The following is a 25,300-nucleotide window of genomic DNA, read 5'->3' on the forward strand; positions in this document are numbered from 1 at the left end:
CGACACCGTACCCATTATTTCAATATATCATAGTGCACTCTGAAACCCATATGTTAATGCTTACAACTTTTTTTTTTGCGAGTGAATGCTTACCACAAAGGCATACAACAATAGTGATTGCAATCTGACAAGTAGGTAATCAAGCATACATCCAACGGACACTGCAGTCTTATATAGCATGATCCCGATTAAACTTGTTTTTGCGCAAGTGCTGGGACAAGAATGAGATTTTCCTTGCGACCCATTGTGACGCCGAAGGACTCTGTCATATTGATTTTTACTGTTGCTGCAGGTAGATCCCAGTTGAAGTGGTACATGAGGTTTGCCAACATTATCTCAACAGTGGCCATTCCAAAGTTCATACCTGGGCACACCCTTCGCCCAGTCCCAAAAGGCAAATAATGAAAACTGCTTCCCTTGAAGTCATGAATCATGGTGCTTCCAACATTTTCCATGAAGCGCTCGGGCATGAACTCCTCTGCGCTCTCCCAGTAGGCAGGGTCCCTTGCTAGAGCCCATCCATTGATGATCACACGGGTACCAGATGGTATGGTGTATCCCTCTATCTCGCAGTCGGCCATGGAGAGGTGGGGCAGGAATAGCGGCACAGGACTGTGTAGCCGGAGAGTCTCTTTGATAACACCCTTCAGGTAGATCATGCCATTCAGATCCTCTTCTGTAACCATTTCCTTCCCCTCTGCTACGCTCCTCACCTCAGCTTGGAGCTTGGTCATCACCTCTGGATTTTGGATTAGCTCAGCCATTGCACAATCCAACACTATGAATGATGTGTCTGTCCCACCTATGAACATGTCCTGCGAAAATAGGGATCACCATATTTTACATGTCAGTATATTAGTTATGTTTAATTTATATGTATCTAAATATGCTGTTATTTAGTATGATATGCATACCACCAACACGGCCTTGACGTTTTCTCTCGTGAGGTTGTACTCTTGTTGAATGGATAGCAACACATCGATTGTCAGGGTCGCTCGATCTCTCACAACTCGCTAAACACAGATAGGAGAGACCGGAGGTTTTGCGTCACGTTCAACCTTGTAACCTTTTTCTGTTTCTTGATCTCCTCTACTTATTCTGTTACAAAGAGAAAGAGTGGCCTGGTCCTAGTGCCACGATCCCTAAAACTGGCGCCATCCCACGAGTGGGTTTCGTGGCTGACCACCCCGATCGATCGGGCAACGATCGTGCCCAGATCGCCTACATGCGCGGCTCGCACAACGACTCGCGAGCTCGTGCGCCTAGCTACGTTATTTCTGACGAAAACAAACTAACTGAAAAAACTACAGCGACTAGAGTAGCTAACAAATCTCCCCTCTAATCTTGTCGCTGCCGAATTATTTCTGTCATGCCAATCCTCCCCCTAAGCTCCAGAAACTTGAGTCGTCCGAGTGCTTTTGTGAGGACGTCGGCGAGCTGATCATTGGTGCAGATGTAGTTGATGTCGATCCGCCCTTCTTCCACACACTCACGAATGAAGTGGTATCGTATCTCAATGTGCTTGCTTCGATCATGGAAGACGGGGTTCTTGGAGAGAGAGATTGCTGACTTGTTGTCGACCAGAAGTCGCGGTGGCCGGACGTCGGTGTTCAGCATCTCTCCGATCAGCCGAGCCAGCCAAATCCCTTGACAAGCGGCGGTGGTGGCGGCCACGTACTCCGCCTCACATGAGGAGAGCGCCACCACCCTTTGCTTATGCGACTGCCAACTCACTGGGCTGCCGCCGAGGAAGTAGAGCACTCCCGTTGTGCTCCGCCTGTCGTCGATGTCGCCGGCGTGATCCGCGTCGCTGTACCCCAGCAGCTCAGGCGTGCCCTTGCCTCGGATGTAGGCACAGCCGTAGTCCAGCGTGCCTGCTACATACCTTAGCAGGCGCTTCACAACCACGTAATGATCTGAAGCCGGTGCCTCCATGAAGCGGCTCAGGTAGCCGACGGCGAAGGAGATGTCCGGCCTTGTGTGCACGAGGTAGCGCAGTCCTCCGATGATGCTGCGATACTCCGTGCTGTCCACCGGCCTCTCCTTGCTGTCTCTGCTCAATTTCAGTCGAGCTTCCATTGGCAGTTGCCGGGGTTGCACTCCTCGAGCCCGGCGCGCTCCACCAGCTTCTTCGCGTAGGCTGCTTGACAGAGCGTGATGCGATCGCGTTCCTGGCGCACCTCAATGCCCAGGTAGTAGCTGAGCTTACTGAGGTCGCTCATGCGGAAGAGCGCGGTCATCTGGTGCTTGAATGCGTCGATCTCCGTCTTGTCCGCGCCCGTGATGACAAGATCGTCGACGTACACACCGACAAGCAGGAGTTTGTCGCCCTCCCCGCGTCGGTAGACCGCGTGCTCCGAGGGACAACGCTCAAAGCCCAGAGAGCGCAGACTCTCGTCCAGCTTGGCGTTCCAAGCTCTCGGGGCTTGGCGTAGCCCGTACAGCGCCTTGTGCAGGCGCATCACCTTCCCTTCCTCGCCGAGGGTAACGTACCCGGGCGGCTGAACGACGTAGACTTCCTCCTGCAAGTCCCCGTTCAAGAAGGCGGACTTGACGTCCATGTGATGAACCGGCCACGCGTGATGCGCGGCGAGCGCGACCAGTACGCGCACCGAGTCCATGGGCGCCACCGGAGCGAACACGTCCTCGAAGTCCACTCCTTGGACATGGACGTATCCTTTTGCCACCAGCCGCGCCTTGCGCTTCACCACCGTGCCGTGGGCGTCCTTCTTGAGCTTGTAGACCCACTTGAGGCCTATCGGTCGGTGCCCGGGCGGGAACTCGCACAGCTCCCATGTGTCGTTGTGGACGATGCTCTGCATCTCCTCGTTCATGGCATTCCTCCATCCTCCCTCCTTCCGCGCCTCGTTGAAGGAGGTTGGCTCCTCCCCTGCGAAGAGGCACAGGTAACTGTATTGACTGTTATCACCTGCTCCTTCTTCAGTGGTGTCCCACAAGTTCTCCAACGTGCGGTACCGCCGCGGCGCCTCCTTGTCGGGTGGCGGCACCGACGCCCCCGGTGGTGGAGACACGAACTCCATGCGAGAGCGGTCTGGGCTTGGTGTGGCCCAGATCGGCGTCGCGGGTTGCGTTGTGGGCGCACTGGTGCGCGTCGATGTCGGCGTTGCAGGAGAGCTTGGCGCCTCAGGGGATGTTGCGCCAGATGGGGTGCCGCCGGTCACCTCGGAGGGCATCGGTTAAAGCTCGACGGAGAAGGTGTCCCACTGCGGCTCCTTGCTTGTCGCCGCGACCTGAGACCAGTCCCACGCAGCCTCCTCGTCGAACACGACATCCCTCGAGGCCAGGACACGGTTTGACGGCGGGTGGTAGACGCGATAGGCCGCCGATCCTGGCTCATAGCCGAGGAATACCATGGGTGCACCTGTCATCAAGTTTCGACAGGTTTGGACATGTCACCTTGACATGCGCGACGCTCCCGAACACGCGCAGGTGCTCGACGTTTGGGCGCCGCCCGCACCAGGCCTCGTGCGGGGTCGACCCCGCCACGCTCTTGGTTGTAGACCTGTTCAGGAGGTAGACCGCCGTCGTTACGGCCTCCCCCCAGAACCGCGCCGGCACGCCCTTTGTCTTCAGCAGGCTGCGCGCCATGCCCACGATGGTCTGGTTCCGGCGCTTGACTACGCCGTTCTGCTGAGGCGTGTAGGGCGCCGTGAGCTGGCGCTTGACTCCCTGGTCGGCGTAGTACTCACCGAGGCTGGCGGAGGTGAACTCCCCGCCGCGGTCCTGCGCAGCGACTTGAGCTGCCGCCCGGACTCGAGCTCCGCCATGGCCTGGAACTGCTTCAGAGCGGGCTGCGCCTCATCCTTGGTCGCGAGCAGGTACAGCCACATGTGCCTGCTCTTATCATCTACCAGCAACAAGAAGTACCGCTTCCCTCCCGGCGTTGGAGGGGAGATCGGACCACAAAGATCCGCGTGCACCGGCTCAAGGACCTCGCCGGCCCTGCGGAGAGCCTGCTGAGGGAAGGGTGCCCGGCGCTGCTTGCCGGCGAGGCACGCTTCGCAGACACGATCCGCCTCGTCGAATAGCGGGAGGCCGCGCACCAGCTCGTTCCGGGCAAGTTGACGTAGAGCCCGGAAATTCACGTGGCCGTAGCGCGCATGCCAACGCCATGCGTCCTCTCCAGCGTGCGCCGCAAAGCACACTGGCTGGGCTGGCGTGAGCTGCAGCACGTACAACCTCCCCTGGTTCCGATGCACTCGCGCGAGGAGACGCCCACCAGGATCACGGAGTTGGAGCACGCCGAGACTTATATGGGTCTCGTAGGCGATCTCGTCCAACTGTCCGATGCTGACGATGTTGCTGCAGAGCTTTGGGATGTAATACACATCAGATAGTACCAAGTGCTCACCGTTCTGGCATTGGAAGAGGATCGTCCCTCTCCCCTCGATCTGGACCGCCGAGCCGTCCACAAGTTTCACGGCGCCGCGGACGCCGGTGTCCAGCGCCGAGAAAATCTCTCGCCGGCCCGACATGTGGTTGCTCGCACCCGTGTCAAGGTACCAGGCTAGGTCGCAGCGTTGGCCGTCTGCCGCTGCGCGCGCCTGGGAGTGCTCTTCGTTGAGCAGTACGTGCTCCGGCGTGGGTTCGGCCACGGTCCACACGTCCGCAGTCGCGAGCAGGAGCGAGCTCTCCTCTGCCCCACCTTGCGCCAGGTGAGCCTGCTCCTTTCGTTCCCGCCGGGGCTCGGTGCAATCACGGGAGAAGTGGCCATTTTTATTGCAATTGTAACACTTCACCTTAGACATGTCGCGCCCGCCGTTGCCGGTGCTGTCATGGCCGCTGCCGCCGCCTTGGCCTTGAGCGTCGTTGCCGCGCCTCTGGTTCTGCGGCTTGCCACGGCGGCGGTTGCCGCCACCCCCGTTGCCGTTCCCGTTGCCGGTGCCGTTCGAGCCGGACCCCTGGCCCTGCTCGCGCTCCCGGCGCCGCGCGTCCCAGTGCTGCTCCGTCATGACCAACTGGCCGCCTCCGCTGGCCTGAGCCGCCCTGCCACCACAGCGCTCCTCTGCGGTGCGCAGTCGACCGATCAGCTCCTCGACCGAGATTGTGGTCAGGTCAAGGAGCGTCTTGATCGCGACTGCGATCTGGGCGTAGCGGGCGGGGACGACACGAAGGATCTTCTGGATCACGCACCTCATCGACGTTGTCCCCCAGCGTACGCAACTGGTTGACAAGGGCTGTGATCCGCATGCCGAAGGAGTCGAGAGTCTCGCCGTCGTGGAAGGTGATCTGCTCGAACTCCGTGCGCAGTCGCTGCGCGGTCGCCTCGCGCACACGGTGCACCCCCATGCGCATGACCTTGATCGTGTCCCAGGCCTCCTTCGCCGTTTCCTTGACGACGAGGACGCCGAGCATCTCCGGGGGGACGGCCCGGAACAGAACGTCGAGCGCCGTCTTGTCGTCACGCACGTGTTGTGCGTTGCCCTGGATCGCGTCCCAGAGCCCCCAAGACTCCAGATGCACCTTCATCACGAGGGACCACTCGATGTAGTTCGTGGACGTCAGCGTCGGGAACGTGGTGCCCGCGCTGGGCACGAGCGGCGCGCGCTCCGTGGCCGCCGCCTGGTGGATCACCACCTGCTGCTCCCTCCGTACGCGGCTCCGTCCACGGCTGCGCCCCCGTGGTGGAGTGCGCGAGCGGCTCCCATCCCCGCCGTCGTTGCGGGGTGCCGCCGCCGTCTGGTCCGGCTGAACTCCGGTGTCAGCCATGGCGTCAGGATCGCCGGAAACAGGCTCTGATGCCAATTGTCAGGGTCGCTCGATCTCTCACAACTCGCTAAACACAGAGAGGAGAGACCGGAGGTTTTGCGTCACGTTCAACCTTGTAACCTTTTTCTGTTTCTTGATATCCTCTACTTATTCTGTTACAAAGAGAAAGAGTGGCCCGGTCCTAGTGCCACGATCCCTAAAACTCGCGCCATCCCACGAGTGGGTTTCGTGGCTGACCACCCCGATCGATCGGGCAACGATCGTGCCCAGATCGCCTACATGCGCGGCTCGCACAACGACTCGCGAGCTCGTGCGCCTAGCTACGTTATTTCTGACGAAAACAAACTAACTGAAAAAACTACAGCGACTAGAGTAGCTAACATCGATGAAATCTGTCTCTCTGTCTTGGTTGATTTCATGGTCCAACATCGTGTTCTTGGCGTGGTCGTTGATGATCTCATCAAGCAAGTCATCCCATTTCTTCTTTATTCTCTCCGCCCTAGCACACACCATCCTCCTTACCACCTCCAGCCTTGCCAACTTGGGGAAGTAGTCCTCCAGGTTGAACCCACCTATGAGCATCGAGCTAGTCTCTACCAGCTCGCGGAACAACTCGTTTCGAGCGCCGCCTCTGAAGGACTTGCCCGACACAGCATGGCAAACAATATCAGTGGTGAATGAGCTAAGCAGCTTACTAAGGTCCACTGCAGTGCTCCTGGTGGCTGCCTCGCGGATCCTCGCCATAACATGTTGTACCTGTCGATCATTCAGCCATGGATGAGTGGACGATCAATAGGGATCATCGTATACCATGAATTACAAATTTTCATACAGAAAGACAAAGTTTGTTAGTACTAGCCACAATATATCAGCCCCAGCCGGAGACAAACTTCTTCTCTATATTTGACGATTAATATATTCAAAACTAGTTATTAGTTTGCCTTGAAAAAAAATACTTTCATGATATAATCTTTTTCTGTCCATATTAATAGAAAAATATTGTTCTTAGTGACATATTGCAGAAATTAGTACTCAGAAACCAATTACCTCTTTTTCACGGGCGAGACGGTAGGAGCCAACTTTCTTCGAACCAAGAAGATGTGTTGCGACGATCTTTCTAATCTGGCGCCAGTGATCCCCGTATGGGGAGAAGGCCATATCAGTTGACCCATAGAAGATGACATCAGTCACGTCGGACTGCACCCGGGACGCACACACATGGTCGTGCGTGTGAAGAACTGCCATGGCTGCGTGAGCGGACGACACAACGAGGCTGGGGACGGCGCCAAGGCGTAGAAGCATGACATCGGGGCCATGCTTCTCGGCGAGATTGCGGAGGGAAATGTGGGGCAGTGAGCCGACGAGGTGGAGGTGGCCGATAAGAGGGAGCTTGTAGGGAGGCGATGGGAGTCTGTCGAGCAGCTTGTGTGCTCTCCTTGTGGTTGTCGTGGATGTGGCAAACCGAACGATGAGGAGGAGGAGGACAAGAGGGCATACGATGAGCACAAGGACTTGGGGAGACGCATGCTCATGGAAGCTGTGAAGAACTTGAGCCATGGCTAACTAGCTTGTTCAATGTATTGAGCAAACTTCCTAGTGCGATGGCTTGGTGTTCTATTTTCCTCGTAATTTATAGCCCAAAATATCATTCCTGTTGTCCTCTGTGATGATTTCTCTAGTGGAAACGGTTTGGAGTTTTTTTTACACAGTAATTAAAATCGCTCACACATACGAGCATACACTTATTTTTATGAATGCACGCACGCACACCCTACCCCTATGAGCATCTCCGAGAGGTTGAGCTGACATAGCATCTTGAGATAGACGAAGTCAGTACAGACGCCTCGTAGTCGACGGGACATCTCCTCCTACTGAACGAACATCGCGGGAAAGTCTGAAATAAATTCAGAAAAATGCAAGCACCAACGTCAAGTTTAGGACTCGAACTTTGATGGGTTGGGGATAACACTGTTCTCCTAACTATCCAACCACAGTTTGGTTCATGAAATCTGTTCACAGTTGATTCCCTCCTTGTGCACAGAAATTCAATTTATGTATCGCACATGCGACATCACATCAGATGGTCTATCATTGATTGAATGCTTGGATGGCATCACAAAACATCGGATGCTTGAACATACATGGGGAGAAATCAAGTTTACAAGATAACCTAGCCTGTAAAAAAAAATTAGTGTACCAAGTATGTAACTTTTAGCTTCTTTCTTTCGATGTCTTACGTGCCCCCAAAACAAATAAAGCCACAAGAAAGAACCTATTCGCTCTTGTGCACCTTTGTCCCTACAATCTAATTAATTAGCTACCGCTCAAAGAAAAGTTAATTAGTTAGCTCACCAAGGCCGAGAGAGGAATTAGTTCAAAGTTATTCCCATGCAGCCAGCATGCAAGACGATAGGGTGGGCTCCATGTCGCGCAGGTCGCCGGAAGCGCCCCCTCCGCTACAGTGGCCGGCGTCGTTTTCCTCGGCGTTCCTCGACGGCAGATCTGATTGGCGTCCTGGCTCTCTCTTCCTAGATCGACCTCACAACTTTTTCTTCCTAAGAAATGTTGATGGTAAGATCGAAGAAGGGCGGCTCTTGCGCAGCGGGGAGTGGATTTCGCTCGGGATCGAGATGGTGCTGGTGGATTGCGTCGTTCGTGTCGGCCACCGCGTGTTCCCGAAGCAGCGGCGGCTAACATTGGCACCTGGTGAGCTATCCATTGCATCCCCGGGATCTGGATCGCGTTTCGAGATGCTTGCCGTCAACGAGGACGCGGTGCAGCCGGGTGACTGCCCCGTCGCGGTGCAGGCGGCGAACGAAGTTCTTGCCGGAGAGAAGAACGTAGATTCTGATGGCACTTGGTCTACGGTACAGCCGAGACGGAGGAAGACGAAGGAAGAGTTGGTCCAGGAATTTTGGGTGGACGTGGGCTTCCCGACCCAGGCCTCGCGCGTCTGGGAGCAGCGTGGATCTTCACCGCCGAAGGCATCTAATGACCAGGTGAGCGGCAGTTCCGTTTCACGTAATGGTGTGTCGTTTGCATGCAGAAGTTCGCCGGAACGCCAAGCACCTGGCTCGACGGCGGGGACACCTCGAACGGCTGCCCGCGGGGTGCACATTAGGCCTTGGAAGGGGCCACTCCCGCGCCCTCGCGTGGTGCAGCCCGTCGCGCTGGGTGCGTTCATCCCGGCGGTGGCCTCTTCTCCGGCCGTGGTGGAGGAGATTGCGGAGGCGGATCGCGATCCGCATTCTTCGAAGGAGGCCGCGATCACGGCGTCGACAACCAGGGCCATGCAGGATGCGTCCATGACAGGTGGTCCCATGAGGAAGCTGGAGTGGCCCCGTTGTGCTGACTTTTCCCATAGATCGGGCTCCGTTGGTGCATGGGACCATCTTGCTGTCTCCGAGTCGCCTCCAGATCGCTGCTCCCGTCCGCCGCCAAGGCCTTCGTACGCGTCTGTTCTCTGCGCCCCGACCTCCGCCTCCATGGCCGGCCAGGCTCGTCCGCCATCCAAGGGTGGCCAGCCTTCTGGGCCATCTCCGTCTCACAAGGGCGGCCAGCCTTCAGGGCCGCCTCCTGTCAAGGTGCCTCCGCAGAACCCTAACGCCACAGCCGCACTGGACCCTCAGCAGCGTTTCGCCGGATTCGGCCGCTCGGCTGGGCCGCCGCAGGTGGGAGGCTCGGCTATCGCGGTCGGGCAGGCCGCCTTGCTCTCAGTTTCCTCGGGGCCGTTTGCCTTCGGAGTGCCCCTGCAGCAGGTTGTTGTACCTTCGTCCAGCCGTACGAAAAAGAAAAAGAGAAAGAGTAACAGGGTTCGTTCTCCGCCAACCTCAGGGCCTCCGATCTTCGCTCCGCCTTCGAGCGCCGCACCTGTGCCGCCTATGCAGCACAACCCCGTTGCGGCGGCGTCTCAGGCGGACACTTCCGAGCTGGGTCGTGTAGCAAAGAAAGCAAATTTGTGGTGTTATAGGTGCAGGAATGATGATCATCTCTCAAAAGATTGCACCATTACGCACCACTGTTATATTTGTAATAACTATAAGCACACTCTGCATCGTTGTTCTGTGTTGAAGCAGCCGAAGCCAATGGCATCTTTCAGGGGTGTTGGTCTTAATGAGGCTATGTTTGTGCACCTGCCGGACTCGGTTTTCAGGGAACACCTTGCACCACCATCCTCACCGACTGGTCTGGTAAAGATATCTGGAGGTTCGGTCACAGCTGCTGTTGTGGAGACTGAGATTGCAAAAATTTCCTCGATCCTAACTCCTTGGAAGTGGGAGGCCGTTCCCCATGGCAATGATGCATTCCTGGTTGCTTTCCCATCTATGGAGGTTCTAGAGAGAGCTGCTGCTTTTCAGTTCAAAGTCAAGTCTCATGATGTGGTAATTGCTATCAGTGAATGAAAATCAGAATCAGATGTCAGACCATCTTATAATCCGCTAAAGCCAGTTTGGGTACATGTAACTGGTGTTCCACCGCCACTTCGTCACTTTCTTGGTTTGTGGGCAGTGGGATCCGTCATCGGTGCTACTCAGGATGTTGACTTGGTATGCTTGCGCCGTCGTGGCATTGTGCGCATCCAGGTGGCGGTTCTGAATTTAAACATGTTTAAAAAAGAAGATGGTGCAGGTCTTGCCTCGGTCTCGGCTGGGGTTTATGTCAAGCTTAACGGGTACAATCTTCGGTTGGTGCTTGAGGAGGACGATTTCATACCCGAAGATGATTTCATCCCTCGCATCTGGGAGCACGATGATGACGGTCCAGACCACGGGGCTAACCGAGATGATGTTTTGCCTGATCAAGATGCGAACAAAAATGGGAAAAATTCTGAAAGGGGTGCTGCCCAGTCCAATACGTCATCTGCTGCTCAGTCCAATAATCGCTTTGTGAACGCATCGGACGCTCCTTCGTAGACTGATGCAGGAGCTGACCTCGATGTGGACACCACCGTGGCGGCTGGTACTGGAGTTGACCAACAGGGAGATACTACATCCATTACGGGAATTGAAGCACTCTTGCTGCTTGATGCGGCTGCACACCCAGGTGTGGCTGCATGTGTGCATGCGCACAGTGGCCTGCATGCAGTGCTGCCGGCCATGGTTGAGGGAGCACCGTCAGTAGTGCAGCCAGCCGGTGCTGCATCTTCCGCGCTCGTGCAGCCGGTCGTGGGTACGGGCGCACCGCCAGCAGTGCATGTTGACGATCCTGCTCCGGTCCGCGCGCAAGGTTCCAAGATGTCACCCGTGGAGGCTTCTTCAGCTCCTGCTCCGGTTGGCGTGGTTCCTCTCGGTCCATTAGCGGATTGTCCGATTGGCTCGGCCCCGGCACCCGTGGCGATCGTGCCGGTGGGACCTGCGGCACGTCCCTCTTCACCGACCTTAGGGACAGATCAGAGCCCGCCGATTTCGCAGCAACCAACACCAACGGCTCGACCGAAGACACCGATGGGTACTATGTCTGGAGGGCTGGCTTCGCCGCTTCGGCGTAGTAACCGTCACGCCGTCTCCGCAGATGGTTCCTCTTCGACAGATGAACATTCACTAGCTAAGGCAATGCGACGCCAAGCCTCGAGGAATTTGGACTCCACGCCAGGTATCTCGCCCGCTAAATCTTTTCTTTCATTTTTGGATACTCGTATTTCCTGTTGGCGCCGCCTCCATCGACGCCGCTCTTCTTCTACCTCTTGCCTCACACAAGGAGAAACTCCACACACACCCACGCACACATGCACCAAGGAAGAACTCACAAGCTTTGCCAAGAGGCTCCCTTGGTGATCACACAGTGGCTACATTGTTTCTCCAGCCCTCACGGCCGCTCTTTCTCATTCACCTGATCACTTTAAATACCAGTACAAAAGAGTCACACACGCACTGGCCAGCCGCCACTCGGCTGCTAACTCCTACTAATCCAACTAACTTGCATGCATCCATGCACGCACGATCCGGCCAACACACCGGCCACTACTCCATCGTGGTGGTTATCCTCTAATGACCGAGTCCACTCACAATTTCATGCACAAAGCTAGCCAACAACCTGAACACATCAAGCCAGCCAACCAACTGAATATGGCCCGGCTAACTGACCGTGATCCACGCTCCTGTATGCATGCGGCTAACAATCTATGCATGTCAAGATTACTACTAACATTTCCTGTAGCCTTAAAAATGTTGGTATATCCATGGGAAAGAATGATAATGAAATTAATCTTTCGGTTGGAGCACTTAAACATATGGAGATTGACCGTCTAAAGGTTTCTCCAAAGTGTAATAGCGCCCTACCTAACCCCGAAACCGAGGATGAGGATGAAGCGGATGCCAAATATAATGGTCCGCTTGTCTCCCACTTGGTTGGTGAGGTTACCGAGGTTGGTTTGGATGACGCAAGACCTAGGTCCATGTTCTGTGACTTCACAGCGTCTTCGCGAAAATCTAAATCGCATTCCTCTAAAAAGAAACAAAAACAGCCCAAGAAGGCGAAATGTTCAACACCGACCCGAGTTTCCACATGAGAGGCATGTTTTGGAATAGCAGAGGTCTCTCAGACTTGGCTAAACATAAACACGTTGGTGATTGTGTGCACGAACATGGGTTGGATTTTGTGGCAATTTCGGAGGCTGGTAAATGTGACTTCCGCCCGCATGTCCCTGATCACCTATCAGGTGGTTTCGACTACACGTGGCATAGTCTGCCAGCTCGTGGAAGGTCTGGAGGAATCCTTCTTGGGATACAGACCACCACCATGGACTTGTTGGCTTTTTCGACTGGTGAATTTCATATGAAATTTCACTTACGAAACAGAGCTGATAATTTTACATGGAGCCTGGTCGCAGTCTATGGGGCTGCCCAAGATGAGCATAAATCGGCCTTCCTTCGTGAATTGGTGAACCTGGTTAAGGATAACCCATATCCAATGCTTATTGGAGGGGACTTTAATATCCTTAGGTACCAGCAAGAGAAAAATAATGACCGCTTCGACACTCATTGGCCTTTCATATTCAATGCTGTGATAGACAGTTTGAATCTTCGGGAGGCCAGTATGTCGGGGCGGCAGTTCACCTGGGCTAATAACCGATCTGTGCCGACATACGAGAAACTCGATAGGGTACTCATGGACACCGAATGGGAACTAAAATTTCCTCTGGTAACCGTGCGAGCCCTAGAGCGTATCGAGGCGTTATCGGATCATGCACCCATAATTCTGGATTCTAACTCTACGAAGCCAAACGTCCGTCGCCCTTTCAAATTTGAATTGGGATGGCTGCATCGGGATGGATTTGTAGACATAATCAAGAATGTTTGGGAGAAGCCCGCTGTTGGTCGTACGCCTATTCAGAGATGGAACTTTAAAATAAGGGCCATGAGGAAACACCTCACTGGATGGGCGAAACACATCAACGGGATATATAAAAAAGAAAAACAAAGACTCTCTACCATTATTGATGACCTCGACAAAATTGCAGAGACGCGCACCTTATCTCAACAAGAGATTGAGCTGAAAAATCAATCTAACGAGAAGGTTGCACGTCTTTTGCGAGAAGAGGAGATCAAATACTACCAGAGATCCAAAGCTGACTTCATCTTGATGGGTGATAGTAATACAAAATACTTCCAATTGATCGCCAATGGGCGGCATAGGAAAAAATGTATTTACAGTCTCCAACAAGATGAGGGGCGGATCGAAGGACAGGAGGAGCTCAAGAAGTATATCACCAAATACTACAAATCTCTGTTTGGAGCGTCAGTTGAAGGGAACTTCACCCTTGACGAGACCCGAACGGATGATATTCCACAAGTCACGGCAGAAGAAAATGATATCCTAACGGCACCATTCTCGGAAGAGGAGGTGAGAGCGGCGGTGTTCCAAATGGAACATAACAAAGCTCCAGGGCCAGATGGTTTCCCCGCAGAATTCTATCAGAATTTTTGGGATATCATCAAGACCGACCTTTTGGATTTGTTCAATTGTCTTCATGCCGACCGACTAGACCTATTTAGACTTAATTTTGGCGAGATTGTCTTGTTGCCCAAGATTAAGGAGGCCGAACGGATCCAACAGTTCAGACCCATATGCCTCCTTAATGTTAGCTTCAAGATTTTCACCAAAGTGGCCACAAATAGGTTAAACTCGGTAGCTGATCATGTTGTTCGGCCATCTCAAACGGCGTTCATGCAAGGAAGGAATATACTCGATGGCGTAGTAATTTTGCATGAGACCGTTCACGAGATGCACCGGAAAAACATGAGTGGAGTAGTTTTCAAAATTGACTTTGAAAAAGCCTATGACAAGGTCAAATGGTCTTTCCTCCAACAAGCCCTAAGAATGAAAGGTTTCTCCGATAAATGGCGTCAGTGGATCCAAAATTTTGTAACTGGAGGTAGTGTGGCCATCAAAGTCAATGATGATGTAGGCCATTACTTTCAGACAAAAAAAGGACTACGACAGGGTGACTCCATGTCTCCAATGTTATTTAACATTGTTGCTGACATGTTGGCTATTCTGATTGAGCGTGCTAAGCAGGACGGCCAGATAGAAGGAGTAGTGCCACATCTTGTGGATGGTGGCCTCTCTATTCTGCAATACGCCGATGACACAATTCTTTTTATGGAACATGACCTAGACAAGGCTCGAAACCTAAAACTCTTGCTCTCAGCGTTTGAGCAAATGTCGGGTCTCAAAATTAACTTCCATAAAAGTGAACTTTTCTGCTTTGGAGAAGCCGTTGAGGCGGCTGCCGATTATGCTGACCTCTTTGGTTGCGCACATGGCCAATTCCCGATTAAATATTTGGGAATACCGATCCACTATCGGCGTCTCACCATTACAGAGTGGAAGCATGTAGAGGAGCGTCTAGAGAAACGATTGAGCAGTTGGAAAGGCAAGCTGCTCTCAGTTGGAGGACGGCTGGTTTTGATTAACTCCGTTCTCACAAATATGGTTCTCTATATGCTTTCTTTCTTCCAACTCCCAAAAGGGGTCCTGCAAAGATTGGATTATTTTAGATCCAGATTTTTTTGGCAAGGAGATGGAGAAAAGAAAAAATATCGGTTGGCCAAATGGAGCATGGTTTGTAGGCCAAAAGACCAAGGCGGCCTTGGAATTCATGACCTACAGGTCAAGAATGAGGCCTTGCTCAGTAAATGGTTGTTCAAACTTCTTACTGAGGATGGTGTTTGGCAAACCATGTTGCGCAACAAGTATCTAGGCCAAAAGGCGGTGTCCCAGGCATATTGGAAACCTGGTGACTCGCACTTCTGGGCTGGCCTAATGGCGGCAAAGAAACATCTCTTTCGCTTTGGGTCTTTCGCGATAAAAGACGGGTCGGAGATTCGATTCTGGGAAGACATCTGGCTAGGCAATGCCAGTCTCAGAGAACAATATCCAGCCTTATATAACATTGCTCGCGATAAGAACAACACTATTGCGCACGTGCTCAGTTCATCCCCGCCGAACATTTCGTTTAGGCGGGATTTGATTGGCCCCAGACTTCTGTCATGGCATAATCTTTTGTCCCGGTTGGATTCGATTAACCTGACACAAGGTCGGGATGTGTTTCGCTGGAACCTTACTACATCAGGGTCTTTTACAGTAGACTCTATGTACCGTGCGCTCACACATTCTGAGGTACCAGTGAGTAATAACAAGAAAATTTGGAAGTCCAAGATTCCACTAAAAGTGAAAATTTTCATGTGGTATCTTCGTAAGGGAGTTGTGTTGACCAAAGACAACCTCGCACGACGCAACTGGCCAGGGAGTAAGAAGTGTTGTTTTTGTACTCACGACGAGACAATCAAACACCTCTTTTTCCAATGCAAGTTTGCACGTTCTACGTGGTCAATCATCCAAATAGCGTCAAATTTATATCCGCCCACAAGTGTTGCCAATATATTTGATCGCTGATGGGACGGTATTTCAAATAGGTTTAAAGCGGTTATAAGGATGGGAGCGTACGCCTTAATTTGGTCGCTCTGGCTATGTAGAAACGATTTGGTTTTTAATGGAGAAAATGCTTCTCCTCTGCATGTTATTTTCCGTTGTACGCACTCGTTTCATACGTGGTCTATGCTACAACGATCGGAGCACCAATCGCTGTTCAAGACGGTGTGTACGCGGTTGGAGCAGGTGGCTACGGAGGTTTTTCCCAACATGGGTGGCAGCATAACCTCCGGATCGATCCACCACAACCTTCGACATAGGCATAGTGTCGGTCTATAGGACTCTACTGTTGCCGATATGTCGGTTTATATTTCATGTTTTTTGTCAGACTTTTGAATTTGGCTATGTGCATCTTAGTTATGCAGAGGCCGGGTGTTACTCATAATGTTTTGTATCCCCTTAATGCTACATTATGAGATAATAAAATCGCCCTTTATCAAAAAAGCTCACCAAGGCCGGCCATCGTTTTGTTAAGAAGGCAAACGACAAAATACGGCTGGCCGGCCGAAGCTTCGGCCGGCTGAGCGCTCGCTGTAGGATGTAGGCAGATCCTACGGTCTGGCTGGCTGGCTACGTGTCGTGTTTTTTTTAGAGAGCATGTGTTGGTGGCTCAGCAACGAAGGAGATTTTTTACTGGAACCGGCAAGCCGAGTTGCTGAGGCGGTGAGCGGTGGCCAACGATGACGACTCCTTTTGCTGCAACCGTTGTCGGTGTTTGCTACGAGCGGCAGACGGTTTTGTTGCGACCAGCAACCGAGGGAGGTACACTACAAGCTCGTCCATGTGTGCTGCGGCCGGTGACCACCGCCATCAGAGCTGCGCCCCGTCGTTAACCGGAGTTGCGACCGTCGCCATATTGACTGCAACATGCTGGCGCTCGGTGTTGCATGCGTGAAACCAACGAGAAACACATGGGAGGCAGTGATCGCCTGCGAGGGCGGTGACCGGTGTCGCGGGCAGGCGAACCAGCGGTCCCTCGAGGTTGGTCGTTCGGTCGTCCATGGCAAGTGCCGGCGGCCCCGCTGCTCCTTTTCTCCATGGCGTCCTCGGATTTGTTTTTGGGAGAGACAACGACATGAGAAACCCCGCCATACGTGCACGCATGCAATGCCTGCTCAGTGACCTGCACAAATTTGGGCCGGCCGACTGTTGGCTAGCACTGGCTATTAAGAAACAATTCATAACATGCTACTCCAAAACTAATGCAAACCATAGACCTTTCGACACCACATGTTGTACGAGGATAACCTTTGGCAGGGGAGGAGGCCATAGTCTCAAACAAATTGATAAAATTTGATCGGTACCAGAAGACAGCGTTAAGTTCCTATCAGCTACCTGCTACCTCGTCCAGGAATCAAAAGTTGGCCAGCTCCAAATATACTACTACAAGCTCCCGTACGAATCTTTCGTATGATATAGCTATATAACAAAGAACCTATTAGTGATGTAGCTATAATTAATAATCTGTGCTCTGCTGTACGGGGAGATTCTTGTGCAAACCTTTACAAAATTCCTAGTGCTAGACTACTGGTTTATACTAGTTCTATTTGATCTTGACCTAGATGGCTACTGTGTACACATGGTGGCCGATCAAATGCAAATCTCAAGAGGCATTGGAGAATGCGTACATGGTTTATGAAATCCACTCGGCATTATTTTATGCACGATTGAGTAAACTAACATGTTACATGCACGTGTTGGGTGAGTATTAAGAATGCTTACATTATACATGTGAAATGATAATGTCCACTGATGTATGGAGTACTTGTTTCGTCATAGGTAATTTTAATAAATTGATACACTAATCTACCCAGTCAGTGTCATGGCTACTTAGCACAACTACTAAAACAAAAATACAAATTAATACATCCCTTGAAATATTATATAAGGTGCCTTGGACATTAACATGGTCTACAAGGGTGTTTTGAACATTAATTCTTAGGGAAGTATGCTACATCAAATCAAAGTAAGTATGGGCTAAAAGAATATATGTCATGACAGATCGATTGGTTTTGATACAGTAATTATCGGTAAGTATTGTTTAACAATCTTCAAAATAATTAAAAATTTGGCTTCCATAGATGCCAGCCTTATTTGAAGACATAGAGTGATTAAATTACTCGGTCTTAGGTAGATTATCGTTGTCATTCCCAGCTTCACATCCAAACAAAGTCAACTCGAGATTTACCCATGATTAGATATCACACTATGTAGCTAATTTTTCAAAGAAGAGAAGGAAGATAGTTTCTCCCCTTGCATTTACATCCACAAGCTTGTTGATTTTACAGCAGAAAAATGGATGTGCTGGTCACAAAGAATTTATGTTGCCAGATTCTGAACTTTGCTAACGAAAATCGGATATGTAAGTCGCCCTAGATCCATGTGTGTTAGTTAGGGGCAGGTTTCACATCAGGCTATTGTTTTTACAATTGATTTTCTTTTTTCGTGCACATGGTGAGCTGGTGACCAACATGGTGAAACAAACATAATAGGTTTGAATTCAACAAATGGTATCAAAGAAACATAATAGTTTGAAGAAAAAAACATGTGGATAACTGAAAATCCCATAATTACTTCTTAGAATCGAAATGATCTTCTTATTTTACCTCTAATACATATGTATATCCTGATTTCGACCGATTTGTACAGTCCACCCTGACATCGAGTGCATGGATTCCTAGCTAAGTGGGCAGATCAATGACACTACGCAACCGCAAAACAAATGGTGTACATACTTTATATGGAGTATAATACACTCATGTTTTTCCTTGCAGTTTTATATGTGTAGAAATAGTTAACCTCTCTATACTACCATAGTTTAGTCCATTGAACGGAGAAAAGACAGACCTAGCTAGGCAATATGTGAAATCTGTGATTAGTATGTAATCACGTTACTGATGTGCCGCTGTTCTTGAATATTTTTAAAAATTGAACGGACTTTCAGTTCTTTTCTGTATTAATGTTTGTTGTGTACTGGATACTATAAGAGCAAAATTTTGAATGCAGCCGGCATCTGTGCTGAAGAAGAACACACGATTGGACAAGGTGAGCTGTGATTTACGGATGAAGGACTGTCAGCTCGTGATGGTTGATTGAACTTAACTGAAAACTCGACTCGAAAGTAGATGACCAGCTAGAGTTACTAAAACTTAACAGTGAAACTGCATGATCTCGACGATGCCAATTTGCGTGTGCAGCTCCTAGAAGCACGCATGTCCGAACGATTTTGTGAGGCTGCTCCTGTGTACTGATATAATCAACTGCAATCATACCATTCTTCACACAGTCACGAATGAAGTGGTACCTAAGATTAATGTGCTATTGTGCTTACTTTTTTTTTTGCAAGGGTAAAAGGGATTTTATTCCAAAATCACAGGGTTACAATCCAGAGGCAAAAGTTCCTCCTCACATGGTGGACCTCTACCTAGCCATGCAGCAGTAGTACTCTCCGTACGACTATACAAAGCCAATCGATCTGCTACCCTATTTTGCTCACGCTTAATTTTCGACGGAATAAACTCTCTTACACCCATATGATGCTGAATTTCAGCCACCAAATATCCATAAGCAGAAAAACAAAGACTGTCCCCCTTCATTGCCAACATTGCTTCTGATGAGTCGGTTTGAACAATGACAGGCCCCTCACAATGCTGATTAGCAAGGGCCATTCCTTGCATTAGAGCATGTAGTTCGGCTTCTAGGGCGTCATTGCAGTTAAAAATACACTGATACGCTGCAAAGATGACACTACCGTCACTTCTTCGCAGCACCATCCCCGCCGCTGCTGAGCCATCTGCCCCCGAGAAAGCTCCGTCCATACTTACTTTGATTTGATGTAACATACTTCCGTAAGAACTAATGTTCAAAACACAACCTTGTAGACCATGTTAATGTCCAAGGCACCTTCTATTATATTTCAAGGGATGTATTAATTTGTATTTTTGTTTTAGTAGTTGGCTAAGTAACCATGACACTGACTGGGTAGATTAGCGTATCAATTTATTAAATTACCTATGACGAAACAAGTACTCCATACATCATTTATCAGTCGACATTATCATTTCAAATGTCTAATGTAACCATCCTTAATACTCACCCCACACATGCATGTAACATGTTAGTGTACTTAATCATGCATAAAATAATGCCGAGTGGATCTCATAAATCATGTACGCATTCTCCCATGTCTCTTGAGATCTGCATTTGATCGGCCACCATGTGGACACAGTAGCCATCTAGGTCTAGTATAAACTAGTAGTCTAGTACTAGGAATTTTGTAAAGGTTTGCACAAGAATCTCCCCGTACAACAGAGCACAGATTATTATAGCTACATCATTAATACGCTCTTTGTTATATAGCTATATCACGAAAGATTCGTACGGGGAGCGTAGTACTCCCCCTGTTCCATAATATAGGGTGCCTGCGCTTCCCAAGATTCAAGTTTGACCGTAAATTTAACCAACGAGACTGACTGCGGCGGAAGGAAAAAAATCACTGAGTTCATATTGAAAATAGGAAAATACGAATTCAGTGGGATAATTTTTGCTCCCGCCGCAGTCGGTCTCGATAGTTAAATTTACGGTCAAACTTGAATCTCGAAAAACGCGGACGCATTACATTGTGAAATGGAAGGAGTAGTATATTTGGAGCTGGACAACCGTTGACTCGTGGACGAGGTAGCAGGTAGCTGATAGGAACTTAACGCCTGCTTCTGGTACCGATCAAATTTTATCAATTTGTTTGAGACTATGCATGGCCTCCTCCCCTGCCACTATCCTCGTACAACATGCAGTGTCGAAAGGTCGATGGTTTGCATTAGTTTTGGAGTAGCATGTTACGAATTGTTTGTTAACATGCCATTGCTAGCCGCCTGTCGGCCGGGCCAAATTTGGGCCCGTCATCGCACAGGCGTTGGATGCATGCACGTATGGCCGTTGGATCGGGGCTTCTCATGTCGTTTTATCTCTCAAAAACAAAACTGACGGTGCCAGCTGGAAAAGAGAGCGGTGACCCGCCGGCACCCACCATGAATGAGCGAACGTGCAACCTCGAAGCACCGCCTCCAACACCGCCGGTTCGCCGCCCGTGACACCAGTCACCGCCCTCGCCGGCGATCACTACCTGCCATGCGTTTCTCGTTGGCTCCACGCAAAAAACTATCCCACCCAAAAAACTATCCCACCCAAAAAACTATCCCACCCGAGTGGTGCTAATTAGAGCTAGTTTTTTTTTTTGCATTTATTGTCAATCTAACCCTATCATCCAAACACCTATTTGGCTAGAGTTAGTTTAGGGTTAGTCATGAGTTAGAAACTAACTCTAATCTTTAGTTAAGTTAGAGTATTCAAACAGGGCCTATGGCCGGTCTTGGTGAGCTAGCCCGATGGAAGAGAAGTCAGATTGGGGCACAAGCTAGAGCGAAGAGGTTCTTTCTTGTGACTTCATTTGTTTTTTGGGGCACCTAAGCATCCAAAGGAAGAAGCTCAGAAGTACAGACGTGGTACACTAAAGAAAAAAAAAGCTATGTTCAAGCATCCGATGTTTTGTGATTCCATCCAGGCATTCAATCAATGGTAGACCATCTGATCTGACGTCGCATGTGCGATACATAAATTGGATTAATCTGTGACGCACAAGGAGGGAATCAACTCCAAATTGATTTCGCGAGCTAATCCGTGATTGAAAGATTAGGAGGACAGCGGTATCCCTAACCCATCAGAGTTTGAATTCTAGGCTTAACATTGGTGCTTATATTTTTTGAATTTATTTCAGACTTTCCGACGATGCCCGTTCAGTGGGAGAAGATGTTCCAGTCCACTACGAGACGCCTGTGTGACACTTCGTCTATCTCAAAATCAAACACCAAGAAAAACTATAGAAATAGTAGCATCACTTGGGCTATAATTTATCACAGAGGAGATGTTCCCGTCCACTAGAGAAATCATCACAGAGGACAACAGAAATGATACTTTACGAATTCTCAAGAAAAACTATAAAATAGTAGCAGCACTTGGGCTATAAATTACCGGGAAAATCAAACACCAAGCCATCGCACTAGCTAGCTAGAAAGTTTGCTCAATACATTAAACAGGCTAGTTAGCCATGGCTCAAGTTCTTCGCAGCTTCCATGAGCATGAAGTCCTTGTGCTCATCGTATGCCCTCTTGTCCTCCTCCTCCTCATCCTTCGGTTTGCCACGTCCACGACAACCACAAGGAGAGCAGACAAGCTGCTCCACAGACTCCCATCGCCTCCCTACAAGCTCCCTCTCATCGGCCACCTCCACCTTGTGGGCTCACTGCCCCACATTTCCCTCCGCAGTCTCGCCGAGAAGCATGGCCCCGATGTCATGCTTCTACGCCTTGGCGCCGTCCCCAGCCTCGTTGTGTCGTCCGCTCGTGCAGCCATGGCAGTTCTTCGCACGCACGACCATGCGTTTGCGTCCCGGGTACAGTCCGCCATGACTGACATCCTCTTCTATGGATCAACTGATATGGCCTTCTCCCCATACGGGGATCACTGGCGCCAGATAAGAAAGATCGTTGCAACACATCTTCTCAGTTCCAAGAAAGTTGGCTCCCACCGTCTCGCCCGTGAAAAAGAGGTAATTGGTTTCTGAGTAGTAGTTTCTGCAATATGTCACCAAGAACAAGATTTTTCTATTAATATGGATAGAAATTTTTTATATCGTGAAAGTATTTTTCTTCCAAGACAAACTAATAACGAGTTTTGACTCCGCGCTGATATATTGTCGCGAGTTTTCTGCAATATGTCGCGAGTTTTCTGCAATATGTCGCGAGTTTTCAATATATTAATTGTCAAACATAGAGAAGTTTGACTCCGCGTTGATATATTGTCGACTAGAGAGGCTACTACTAGCAAACCTTGTGGTGGTTAGTGGTTACTGAGCTCCAAGTAGTGTTGACTTCGTTTTTCGGTATGGAAATTTGCAATTCATGGTATACGTTTTACTACGAAAAAGAGTTTCCCCCGCTTTGTATTACAAAGCAACCATCCGATACAACCAACGATAGGTGCTAGGGCGGAAGCAGCACAATTCATGGTATACGTTGACCCCTATTGATCGTCCACTCATCCATGGTTGAATGATCGACAGGTACAACACGCCATGGCGAGGATCCGCGAGGCAGCCACCAGGAGCGCTGAAGTGGACCTTAGTAAGCTGCTTAGCTCGTTCATCACTGATATTGTTTGCCATGCTGTGTCGGGCAAGTCCTTCAGAGGTGGCGGTCGAAACGAGTTATTCCGTGAGCTGGTAGAGACTAGCTCGATGCTCATAGGTGGGTTCAACCTGGAGGATTACTTCCCCAAGTTGGCAAGGCTGGACGTGGTAAGGAGGATGGTGTGTGCTAGGGCGGAGAGAATAAAAAAGAAATGGGATGACTTGCTTGATGAGATCATCAACGACCATGCCAAGAACACGATGTTGGACCATGAAATCAAACAAGGCGGAGAGACAGATTTCATCGATGTGTTGCTCTCCATTCAACAAGAGTACAACCTCACGAGAGAAAACGTCAAGGCCGTGTTGGTGGTATGCATGTCATACTAAATAACCGCATATTTGGATACATATAAATTAAACATAACTGATATACTGACATGTAAAAATGGTGGTCTCTATTTTTGCAGGACATGTTCATAGGTGGGACGGACACATCATTCATAGTGCTGGATTGTGCAATGGCTGAGCTAATCCAAAATCCAGAGGTGTTGACCAAGCTCCAAGCTGAGGTGAGGAGCGTAGCAGAGGGGAAGGAAATGGTTAAAGAAGAGGATCTGAGTGGCATGATCTACCTGAAGGGTGTTATCAAAGAGACGCTCCGGCTACACAGTCCTGTGCCGCTCTTCGTGCCTCACCTCTCGATGGCCGACTGCGACATAGAGGGATACACCATACCATCTGGTACCCGTGTGATCATCAATGGATGGGCTCTAGCAAGGGACCCTGCCTACTGGGAGAGCGCAGAGAAGTTCATGCCCGAGCGCTTCATGGAAAATGTTGGAAGCACCATGATTCCTGACTACATGGGAAACAATTTTCATTATTTGCCTTTTGGGACTGGACGAAGGGTGTGCCCAGGTATGAACTTTGGAATGGCCACTGTTGAGATAATGTTGGCAAACCTCATGTTCCACTTCAACTGGGATCTACCGGCAGGGACAGTAAAAATCAATATGACAGAGTCCTTCGGCGTCACAGTGGGTCGCAAGGAAAATCTTATTCTTGTCCCAGCACTTGCGCAAAAACAAGTTTAAATGGGATCATGCTATATAAGACTACAATGGAGTATGTTGGATGTATGCTTGATTACCTACTTTTCAGATTGCAATCACTATTGTTGTATGCATAGATATTGTGCCTTTGTTGTAAGATTTATGGGTTTCAGAGTGCACTATGATATATTGAAATAATGGGTACGGTGTAGGAAAAGGCCGAGGAAAAAAATTGTTTACACGATCCCATCGCTGGCATGCAATTGTCGCTGAGATGGACCTGGAGCTGCTTGTTGTTGCACTAATAGCAATCTCTCCAAGTTCCCAGCAGCGCTGAGCTGTTTTACATTTTTTGAGTGGCTTGCAGGGTACAGTTTTGATTTTTGGAGTTGTAAGTATTTCATGTAATGAGAGCCGAAAAAGACCAAGAACATATTGCTATTTTTTACTTTACTCTTTCACAAAAAATATAATATGAAATAAAATTAAAATTAGGAGTCTAGAACATTGAGGATTGGATCAGTAGTTTCTTTTTGCTATATTGTGCACATCTCAGAAGAATACTATGTAAGTTGCCTGAAATTTATTGGGCAAGTCAATTTTTTAACCGTTGATTTTTTGTCAAGATTTGGGCTGTTTTTTTTTGTCAATTTTCATGGCTTCCATGGCTGAAGATTTCTCTATTGGCCTTGAAGCCCGTTACTTCCCTATTTTTTCTATTTGTATTAGTTTTTCTTTTGTTTATGTTTTCTTTTCCATTCGGTTTTCTTCTTCTATGTTGGTATTTTTTGAATGTTGGGTGAGTGTGAATATATACACTCAAGTACAATACAATATGTGTGTAAATTATACTAGAGTGTAAAAATGCAATTATATGCTTATTCTTTGCATATACAAAAGGTATAGTTTCAATGCAAAGTTATGTACAAGTTTTGTTTTCTCTTAAAGGGTAATACCAGTGCCCCTCATTCATTCTTCCTTACAAAACTTAATTATTTTTATTATGTGTAAAAAATTTAATTCATTTTTAAGTTTACTAATACCAATGCCACTAATTCATTCTTTCTTAGGAAACATCTTTTTCCCGAAAAATACACTATTATATACCTATTCTTGCATAATATAGAAAAGCATGTTTTTTTGTAAATTGTGTGCAAATTCTGTCAAAAAAATGCTTTATATACTTTATATATTCCCAAAAATGCACTATTATATACTTGAGGATTGGATCGGCCATCTTCTCGGTGATCTATTGAATGATTATTGCAAAGTTGTATGGCAGATTTGTTGTGGACGCGAAGTTTAGCCTAGAGAGGGTCCTCCTTCAATAGATCACCGAGAAGACGGCCGATCCAAACTCCCTAAGGGCGTGTTTGGTTGCCTTCGGCTACAATACATG

The 25,300-nt window shown here is 49.4% G+C and overlaps 2 protein-coding genes across 2 annotated transcripts; one reads left to right on the top strand and one right to left on the bottom strand.

The window, feature by feature from the left end:
* Window positions 1–188: 188 nt before the first annotated feature.
* On the bottom strand, window positions 189–7,287 carry LOC123140734 (indole-2-monooxygenase-like). Its single transcript, XM_044560017.1, has 4 exons — window positions 6,778–7,287; window positions 6,118–6,486; window positions 915–983; window positions 189–815 (listed from the first exon to the last, which is right to left on the bottom strand). The coding sequence occupies exons 1-4, from the start codon at window positions 7,285–7,287 to the stop codon at window positions 189–191; spliced, it is 1,575 nt and encodes a 524-aa protein (XP_044415952.1).
* Window positions 7,288–21,727: 14,440 nt separating this feature from the next.
* LOC123140735 (indole-2-monooxygenase-like) lies at window positions 21,728–24,319 on the top strand. The gene is made up of 3 exons (XM_044560018.1): window positions 21,728–22,267; window positions 22,781–23,218; window positions 23,317–24,319. The coding sequence occupies exons 1-3, from the start codon at window positions 21,767–21,769 to the stop codon at window positions 23,941–23,943; spliced, it is 1,566 nt and encodes a 521-aa protein (XP_044415953.1). The 5' UTR covers window positions 21,728–21,766; the 3' UTR covers window positions 23,944–24,319.
* The last annotated feature ends 981 nt before the right edge of the window (window positions 24,320–25,300 follow it).

Source organism: Triticum aestivum, chromosome 6D (genome assembly GCF_018294505.1).
Source record: "Triticum aestivum cultivar Chinese Spring chromosome 6D, IWGSC CS RefSeq v2.1, whole genome shotgun sequence".
Lineage (NCBI taxonomy): Eukaryota > Viridiplantae > Streptophyta > Magnoliopsida > Poales > Poaceae > Triticum > Triticum aestivum.